This window comes from Gossypium arboreum, chromosome 7 (genome assembly GCF_025698485.1).
Source record: "Gossypium arboreum isolate Shixiya-1 chromosome 7, ASM2569848v2, whole genome shotgun sequence".
NCBI classification, from domain to species: Eukaryota; Viridiplantae; Streptophyta; class Magnoliopsida; order Malvales; family Malvaceae; genus Gossypium; species Gossypium arboreum.
Genome location: NC_069076.1, coordinates 2,020,983 through 2,031,802, shown reverse-complemented (window position 1 = coordinate 2,031,802; position 10,820 = coordinate 2,020,983). Strand labels below are relative to the sequence as shown.

Here is a 10,820-nt window from a genome sequence, read left to right as displayed (position 1 = left end):
TTCAATAAATTTATAAAAATATAAAAAATTCATAAAACTTATAAATATTATAAAGCTCATGAATAATTATAAAGCTTATAAAAATTTTAATAAGAGGGCTCAACTAGAGGGGTTTAATTGATTTTTTCGATTAATGAGTGTTTAATTGAATGCTAATTTAGTGCAATGGCTCAACTGATTCTTTCGCTTTTTTCTTAAAAGCCTTTTGTACCTATAAGCTTTTTTTATAGGCGTTGAGTACACGAAAAATAATATTCTTACGCCTAAACAATAAATAAATAGCAATATATGTATTAAGGGCAACCCTATAGAAGCTAAGATATTTAAAATTGTTGTTTGGTTCAACCATGTTACACGTTTACGTAGCTATCATGCCAACAACGTGTGACAATCTATGTAAAAATTAAAAAAAGGAGAATTTAAATTTGATAAAAAAATAATAAAGATAAATTAAAATAACAACAAACCTATATGAAATTAAATAAAATTAAATTAAATTAACCTATATGATGAAATTTCTAACTTCAGTCTTGAATTTACTCTAGTTCGAACCAATCTTTGATAACAAGTCTTCTTTTTTTTTTTTCAACTGATAAGTCAGTTATAATGATTGAGGATGCCTCAAACTACCAACTCTTTAGTGTGTAAATTATTTGCGAGAATGCCCAACAATTAACAATTACTGAACGAACAACCATGAAACACGTTTCCATAATTTAGCTCCCCAATAACCTTGTGAACTAGAAGGGAAAAGTTTAGATCCGATTACTATTTTCCTTAATGGATCCAACCAACTACTTAATTGGACATACCAATGTATTATTCGACAGACCAAATACAACAGACGATCGATTCTAGGCTTCCAATTGTAAACCTATCAACATCGAATCAATGAGCTCATTTTGACTTGATGTCAATACAATTTTGTGAGACGGCGGTGTCTATATTCTAAACCGAAAAAACACCAAATATCAAAATGAATATATTTAAGTGCAAGTTCAAATCTCACGACTCTACCTGATTATTGATCTACCTAAAGTTAGATCAAGAAAAAAAAAAAAAGTAAAAAAGGGGCTTTTATTAAAAAAAAAATTCGAAAGAACAATGGTGGCTGTAATGCGCACTGTACACCTCCCCCTCTGCTAATTCTATTTAATATAATTAATAAAACCCTAACTAAATGGGGTGGTTGTGCTAATGTCCTTTTCCATTTATATAATAATAAACTCTATTTTAATAAATGTTAAAATAAAAAAGAGAAGTTTAAAAATATAAAAAGTTTTAATAAAATAATAAAATAATTTAATTTTTTGTCTTGTATGTCAATTTTTTGCACAATCCGTATATTTTTTGCACAATCCGTATATTCACTCGTTTCCCGACACATTGAATATATATATATTCTAGATTTTATATAAAAATAAAAGATAAAATACACTAAAAATAATATTTTTTTATTTTATAAAAATAATGATTTTTACTAATTTCACAATAGAGCTAAAATATAATTAATGAGCAACACTAACTCAATCAAACTTTTAAATAATAGTATAAATACTTGAATAAATATTTAAATATTAAAAATATTTATTTAAATAAAAAATAGAAATTGGGATTATATGAGGGAGGTACTTTCTAGGGTTGAAACAACAAAGATAGGCTGGCCTCCTTGTTAGTTGAGGCATAATTAAAGAAGTGATCCTGATTTTATTTATAATTTTTTAATGGCCAAAATTATGAAAAAAAATATTAAAAAGAAAGATTCGAGTTAAGTTAAGATCGAGTTGTGAATGATATTAATATTATACATAATTGTTTAAGTTTGATCAGATTAAAATTATGGATCTCTAACTTAATGTATGAGTTATAATAAGTTAAGTAAGAATCGGTTATCACCATTTTACTCAAACCAAACCTTAGGCGTTGAAATGTGGGTGTTACAAAAAGAAATTAGCTATTTGCAAGGACTAAAGGAGAAGAAAATTTCCTTTTGTTTTCTGGCTCCGGTTGGTTGAACCTAAAGTTATCGAAAACTTCCTTCTGTTTCCCACACCGGAGCTTCAAGGTTTTTCACCAAAGTCCTTTTTTTAATGTTTATATATATATTGCATTATTTTCCTTAACACACCACATATATACAAGGGTGTAACATATATAGTCATATTTGAGGTCCATCAATTGTCTAATCAAGTGGCTATAAAATCACACATTTATTCACCCTTCATCATGGACATTATCAATTATTTTCTGACTATGATCAAAATCATGTCCATCACTTAAATCGGTCAAATAGTATTCATATTCCTATTTTCATATGCACAAGATCTTTGATTCATGGCTTTTAAGTAAATTTCAAAATTTATTACATCTCAAATTTTGATATAATCACGAGATTATAAATCATATCCAAGCCATATAAAAGAATCCACATGCACAATTGTAAATATGTACAATATGATCTCAATTTCAAATATATAATCATCAGTTATATATTCTCACTAGAAAATTCCATAATAGCGATCTTATTATATAAGCTAATATTTTTACTATTCTACATTGACTAGAAAATTTAACCATGGAGATATTTCTAGTCCAGACTTTATAACATAAAAAAAAATGCAATCATATACAAAACTCATTTAGCTTATGGTTATTTAACAAAAACAACCAAAATTATTTATATTATATGAAATTATTTATATTATATGATCATCTACAAACTTTTATTTTTAGTAATGTAAATGATGTCTCATCAATATCATCCAGATGCTAGTTACTAATGTCATGGTTTAAATAAACATTTATCATAAAAAAAAGAAAGAATAATTTTGTACTAAAAATTTCATTCACAAATTAAATGAGATAAGTTAAATTTTCATTCTCCAAATTTATTGTTTACTTATAATGCAGTGATAGAGGCATAAGTGACTTTTTAAAATGACATCCCTTTTCAATTTGTACTTTTTGGTTTCAAGAGATCATTTCAATTCAACCTTTTGAAAGTAGCTATTGGATTCAATAACACAAATTTTTGGCTTAGGAAGGTTTTCCTGAATAGTCATAATGCTTCTATTGGGTAGAAAGTTATTTAACTAATGTTTGAACCATGTCATCACCATTCAAAACAAAAATATTGTTTCAGTCCATCAATAGATCATTTCTCAACCATGCATTTTCGTTCCATCCATGCATTCCATCCATCTTTTTTCTTTCTTTCTTTCTTGCATGATATACAATATATATTATATAATTTTATACCAACCATAATCATGCATCTTAAAAAGTCATGCATACAATGAACTAACATTTGATTTTTGTTGTCAAGTAATTGATACATGATACGCTCACATCTTTTGCATAATGCAATTCAATAAACACATAACATACATTTTCTTGTGATAAAAATTTCTTCTAAATCAAAATTTGACAAGGTTACTAACCTTGATGCAACCACATTTGCTGATATCCATCCTCATAGTACTATGTGTATAGTGGCATGCGAATGTGCACTGAATAGACAATCCTTCTTTAATTTCTCATAAATTACATGTGGGAGATAAAATGAACTTACGAGAAATTGATAAAGACTTCAAGATATGTATCAATCTTACTTTGGTTCTGTTCGCCCTCACCTATATTACGGTGTGCAAAAGAGTTACTAGCAAATGAACCTTGATGATATAATGAAGACCAATAATTGTCTACATTTTTCAATCCACTGAGTACTGAGCATAGCAAGGATATTAATTTCTATAAAGAATTTTAGAGCATAGCATGGATATCAATTTTTTATAAAGAATTCTGCAGTAATTCTTTATATAATAATTAGAAATATAAAATATGGTGAGAGAATAGAAAGAAACATTGTTTTTATGTTTTTAGTGTGTCATATAAATGAAATTTTACTCCTATTTATAGTAGTTCTCATGTCTCTTCATAGGAATACAACTATTTAAATAGATAATCACATCTTTTAACAATAAATATAATTATTCAATAGATGTATCCTTAAATAATCATGATTCAATATTAATAATAAAGTGATATAATTTTGGAATTTAAGATACATAATTCATCACCATGAATGTGATAACTCTTAGTTAATAACTAAGTGATATAACTTTTATTACTTACAATTTTCATTTACAACTATTAAAACACTGTATATATTGAAAATGTTCCAACATAAGCAACACACCTAATCCTAGAAGGACTCTTACCATTGCTTACATGCTTGCTTAGGTAGCAAGATATCTTTTCCCACATGTGCTGGTCTATTTTGACTCTTGTTGGGTCACTTCAAGGCCTACATATGTATTTCAAACTATTAGTTAATTTTGATTAAGAAATTGTAATTAATTATCCAATTAAATAATTTACACAAGTCCTATTTGAATCTCGTTAGAGTTATGATGACTTTATCGCATTAAAATACATGTGTAACTTCATTTAATTAATTTATTTCATTCCAAATAATTAGATAACATCTATTACTTTATTGGGTAATTTAGTTGAACAATTTCTCCTTGCTCAATTATTTACTATTTCATGCAAATATTAATGTCAAATGCAATTCGTTGAAGAGTTTGTTGAGTTAATGGAGGAACAGATTGGACATATATAATTAAGGCTTAAATAATTTGTAGTTAAGTTCTAACTCTTTATTTATTAATCACAAATTATTTAATATCGAGTTTATTCTACTAAAGTACCATGACTGAACTTCTTAACATGTACCATTATAAAAGTTATTGATTTCAAGTTTTAGTTTAACGATGTTATCATATATAGTAATTAATACCATATTTTATATTGATTTTCTCTTTCTTTCATCACCCAAAACATGCCTTTGATTAAAGGAGTAATCAATAATAATAATTTTGCATAGGAAGATAGAGAATAATTTATGGCTATGTTTATTAAAAGGGTTGTTTTTGTTTCTTTCATTAAACTAAAATTTTAGGAGAAAACTTTTGTAAATTTTCAATCGAGTTTTTATACACTATAAATAGAGTTGATAAATGTCTTATAAATATTAAAATATAAATATTTTAAAAATATTTATTAATTTTAAAATTATTTATAAAATAAAAAATATATTTTAATGTATCAAATATTAACCTAAATTTTAAATTATTTATTTATTTAAATAAATATTTAAGAAGCCATTTGTTGGGAACACAAAGTGTTCCTAGAAACAACAATTAGGATGACACTATGTGGGGACTACATCTCATTTGATTTAAAACTAAGCAGAAGGATGAAATTGATAAAATTAATAAATATTAAAGTTTAACAGAATATTTTTTATAATTACCACATTAATATAGTTAGCAGTAAAATTGGAAAAAAATTTTAAGTACAGAAAATAAAATATAAAAATTAAATTTTAAAAAGCACACGTAACTCTAACATATTTAAACTACTTTACAACACACAATTCATTACTGTTGCCGTTCGACGTAATGAAGCACGTGAAGTTCCGCCTTTTTTATTTTATTGACTAAATGCAAACCCAAAGTGGTTGCTTTTTTATGTCGAGTCACGGGACAATACCTCACCAATGGTAGTGGGAAGCATAATCACTATTTAAGGCCTTAAACTTCGTAATTATATTCGTATTAAGACTTAAACTTGATAATTTTTTCATATTAAAACCTGAATTTAATAGTTTTCAAGAATTAACTTGTAAAAAAAAAAAAAACTATTATCAAATTCAAAGCATAACTTGAATAAAAAAAATTCAAACCTCAATATAAAAACCATTTAACCCACGTTTTAATTTATATATATTTAGGATATTCGTATTTCAAAATTTTCGCAAAAATTTATTAGTATGAAGATACTTGAAGAAAAACGAAAGGGTACATATAGGCCCTCCTTCATTGGATGACAACCACCACTCATAAAAAGATGAACCATCAAAAGCTGAACTCATTACAACAGAACATCAAGTTCAAAGCACCATATAGATGGCACATTATTTGCAACATACTAAACATCACATTATTTCAATAGTAGCTACGTTTAACTACCAACCGAACACATTCGGACTCTCTTTCACGGACGAAGAAACCACGAAATCATCGGTATTGAGGAGCGAGCTCACCTGCTTTGACAATGTAGTTCTGTTCAGGAAAGTCTTCACCTTTGAAGTACCTATCAAGCATATCCTTGACTCCGGCAGCGTATCGTAACTGCACAAGTTCCATTTCATCTTAGTTGTTGGCAAAAAGAAAGAATGCTAAGTCGGTGAACGAAACGTAACATACCTGCGCATCAATGGTGGTACCAGAAATATGAGGAGTCATAGCTTGATTTGGCATGTAACGCCATGGATGGTCCTTCGGAGCTGGTTGCGGATACCAGACATCTCCACTGTAACCTGTAAAATCAGGGACAACATAAAGTACGACTTGTTCTCACCATTTTGCAGTTTGGAACTGTTGCAATCAAGAATGTATAGATTACTTGGATTTGGGTATAAATACCGAATACCGGTAAGTCAGACATAGGTATGTTCAATATTTTCTAAATTTTTCCATACATTTGGAGGATTGCACCATTATACCCATATCTATATGTGTATATTACACGAGTGTTGAATACATGTACTCTTGCAAAATGAAGAGCCAAGTATTGTAGCTTGTTCATTAAGCTACTTACCATCCAAGGAACATATTCTAATATACCTGCAATGTGTCCACTTGAACAAGCATCAGCAACTGCTTGAGTATCCATAATCGCTCCTCGAGCATTGTTAACAATAAGGACTCCCTTCTTCATCTTCGCGATCCGATCTTTGTCAAACATCCCTCTATCATACAGATATGATCAAGTTTAATGTAAAATTTGAGCAACATCAAAAGACAGTAACCAATGTTGTTTTTCAAGTAATGAAACCAGACCTTGTCTTCTCAGTTAGAGGCATATTTATGACGATAATGTCACATTTTGGAAGCATTGCATCAAGATCCTCCTCGAATTTAGCTCCGGTCTGTTTCTCCAATTCTGGATCTATCTTGACTCGATCATGATATAGGAGATTACAGTTGAATGGCTTCAATCGTTGGAGTAAGAGCTTGCCGATACGGCCAGCACCTATAGTTCCAACTGTCTTCCCTTCGAGATCATAAGCTCTATAAGCAATGCCTGCGACATTCCAATCTCCAGTAATAACTTGATGATAACCAGGTACAAAATTCCGAACAAGAATAAGAATTCTCATTAGCTCATCCTCAGCAACCGAGACAACATTGCTCCCAGTAACTTCAGCAACAGTCAAACCAGCTTCTGCAGCTGCCTTAAGATCAACATGATCGGAGCCAATCCCTGCTGTGAGAAGCAGTTGCAAGTTTTTGGCTTTCTTGATCCTCTCAGCCGTAACGTAAGCCGGGTGGAATGGGGTCGATATGAGCACATGGAGATCAGGGATATGCTTTTCAAGTTCTGCAATATGGACACGAGTGATCATGGAGGCATCGACATTGGCAAAAAAGACAGTAGGGGTTGTTATACTTACCGCAGTCCGGTCCTTCTTTGTCGTCGGTAACGATATACTGATGCCCCTGTGATTCGAGCCACTGGCGCAACCCCAAGGCTCCCTCCACACAACCAACAAAGTTGGGATTCTTCGTAAAGTACTCATTGGCCTTGTAAAACACCCCCACAATCTTTTTGCTCCCTGGAGAAGCCTGTTAACAAATGTTACCATACATCAATACTTGAACCACTAGACTCAAAAACAAATTTGCAGGCCAAACAACATGAAATTTGAATCATTCCTTCGGGTTCTTTCTTTTTTCACTTGTTATCTCGATGCGAGCATTGAATACTGGGTATTTCCACAAGGGATTCTTCCAAACCCATGTCATGAACATGTGTACAACATTGATAAAGATTCTCATCTCATAATATATGCCAGTAAAATAGGTAAAAGTACCATAGAGGCCCCTACACTAAGAGTCAGATTGCATTTTGACCCTTTTAACTCAGAAAATAGGCAAATTAGTCCCTGTACATTAAACTAAAGAGTAAATTGATTTTTTTTTTTTGGTAAAAATTTCGTCCATTTCTCAATTTCTCATTTTTACAAGGGATTCTTCCAAATCCAAGTCATGAACATGTGTACAGACATACATACATCTAAAGAAGAGTGTGATCGGTGTAACAAATTTCTTGAATTCACTGAAAAAAAAGTATTAAGTACAGAGAGCTATTTTAAAACTAGTGACAGTGGGGATAAACACAAATGCATGCAAAGGAAGTAGCTAAGCCCTTTCATTATTTTCGATGATCACAATTCCCAATCCCCAAATTCAAACCATCAACTTCACTTAAATTATTTGATAATTTAACAAAAATTGGGAAATCTATAATTGGTTCTTCACAACAAAAAACCCAAACCCAATTTCAACTAAAAATCATGGATTAGCTTACATGCAGTTGTCTGGTAAGAAGAGAGGATGACCCAGAATTGGCAATTGCTTTCATAGCAGAATTAGCAACTTGTTTCATAGCCATATCTGAAGAACACTTTCAAACTGACACTCAATTTTTTTCTTTGAGTTGACGAAGAGATGATGAAAAAATGATCTGTTTTTGATGGGTTTTTATAGGCAAAAAAATAATCAATTGCCCAATTTCGAAAACCCAAAGAAGGCACATTGCAGTTTGGCTTTTGCTTTCTCTTCTATGATTTGTTGACTTTTAGTACGTGGCGAATTTTAGTTTGTTCTTATCAAGCAAGCAGCCATTAAAATTTTAAAGAGAACTCGGGATCATAATGCCGGAAATTAACTTCGATTAGATGGTTTGTACCAAAAATAACACTTCAATTACAATATTCTTATTTTTAATTAAATGGTTATTTTTATTTTAAAATGTTTAATTTTTTAAAATAAAAGTATAAAATTAAATTTTAAAATTTTAAAAATATAGAGATTTATTACATGCTTTTTTATTATGGGTGCATTGAGTAAAATCAAATTAAATCAACTTGAGCTCAACTTTGCATTTAAGGAAAGTTGTTTTGAATTGAATCGGATCTGTCGGTTAAATCGGTTAAATTGTGAGTCAGTTGAGGTATTGATTCAAAAAGAATATTATCAAAAATTGATTAGGGGATCGGTTCGAAGAAAGGTATTGAACTGAATGACTCAAAAATTAATACTTATTGATTGAACTGATTGAATGAATTTTAAGTATTTTTTTTATTTTTATAATTTTTAATGATTTATTTAATTGAATCTTACATATCGATAAAACTAATAAATTTGTGGTCTGACTAATTTGACTACAGATCTGATTATGAAAACTTTGCATTTAAGATTCCAAAATTTAATTGAGTTTTATTTTCTCTCAATTCGTTTTAAGTTAATACTGAATTATTTTAGCTTGTTATATTTAGGGGTGTTCAAACGGTCGGTTCGGTTATTAATCAAACCAAACTAGCATTAACCGAACTGTTTAATCCTTTAACCGTTAATCGACCTGAAATTTTTTTCAAAAAAATTTAACTGAACCGAAATTTATATATTTTTGTCTTTTGGTTAAAACAAGTATAAAACATATCAAAAAAATACATTGAAATTAGCTAAAATATATGTTTTTTTCTTAAAAGTTAACTGAATTAACCAAAATGTTACATAAGTCTTGAAAGTAACACATAATATTAATTAATAAGTTTGGTTAATTCGGTTAATTATTCGATTTCGAACCGAATTAACTGATAACTAAAATTCTAAAAAACCATTGATCGACCTCTGACCAAACTAAATTCGGCTATCAACCAGCCAATTAACAAAACTAGATCAGTTTGATCAGTTAATTCAATTTTAACCGAAATTTCAACACCACTAATTATATTAAGTTTTACTATTTATTAAAAATGAGTTAAACTTGATTATATGCCTTCACGTTCTAGTTTAACTGGGATTGAATTTTTTTATTTCAACCAAAAAATCCTTTAATAAATATATATATTTTGGGTAAACTACATTGAAGGTCTCTAAATTATTAATAATTTTACGTTTTATTTACTTAATTTTAAAAGTTACAAAATAGTCATTAAACTATTTAAAGGTTTTCATTTAATTTATTAGGTTGTTAAGTTTTTTTTTTTTTTAAATCCAGCTAGCAAGTTCCAAGTAACTAATCGACGATCAGTACGGTAGATCAATACTCGTTAACAAGTAGACGAACATAACATAAATTCAAGTCGATTTGACGATCAATACGGGCGATCGAAGAAGAAAGCTATTTAAATTTTAATTCACTGATTTGTAATGTTCAAAACTATTTTATGAAAAAAATTAAATTATAAAAGAGAAGAGAAATGTGAGCTTTCAATTAGTGTAATTATTTTTATAATTTTTTAATGATTTGTAAGTGATGCGAATAAAGAACGTCATACAATAATGATTTTAACATCTTAATAACTTAAATGAAAATTTTGAAAAATTTAATAATATTTTATAATTTTTAAAATTTAATGACGAAGATTGACAAATATCTAATTTCAAAATGTTTGGTCAAATAAAGAAAAAAGCTAGTAATTATTGTGTCAAACAAGGGGAAAAAATGGTCATTATTGGAGGAAGTAGCTATCTGGGGGAGGTCTGTAAAACTATTTCGCTCCCGAATAGCTCTTATCTCCGTTACCAAACAGTATAAGTCTTTATCCCGTTTATTTTCTTGTCTGCAAGTTACCAGCTCAGTGTAAGTTCACTCTAATGTGTTGTAGGCGGCCATTTTTTGGTGCTAAATGTTGAAATTAGTCCTAACATTTTAGGGTTCTCAAGTTAAATTTTTCAAAATGA

The 10,820-nt window shown here is 29.4% G+C and overlaps 1 protein-coding gene across 1 annotated transcript; it reads right to left on the bottom strand.

Moving 5' to 3' along the window:
• Positions 1 to 5,807: 5,807 nt before the first annotated feature.
• LOC108458079 (formate dehydrogenase, mitochondrial) lies at positions 5,808 to 8,710 on the bottom strand. The gene is made up of 6 exons (XM_017757323.2): positions 8,440 to 8,710; positions 7,523 to 7,694; positions 6,909 to 7,449; positions 6,693 to 6,817; positions 6,273 to 6,385; positions 5,808 to 6,197 (listed from the first exon to the last, which is right to left on the bottom strand). The coding sequence occupies exons 1-6, from the start codon at positions 8,521 to 8,523 to the stop codon at positions 6,084 to 6,086; spliced, it is 1,149 nt and encodes a 382-aa protein (XP_017612812.1). The 5' UTR covers positions 8,524 to 8,710; the 3' UTR covers positions 5,808 to 6,083.
• Positions 8,711 to 10,820: the final 2,110 nt, after the last annotated feature.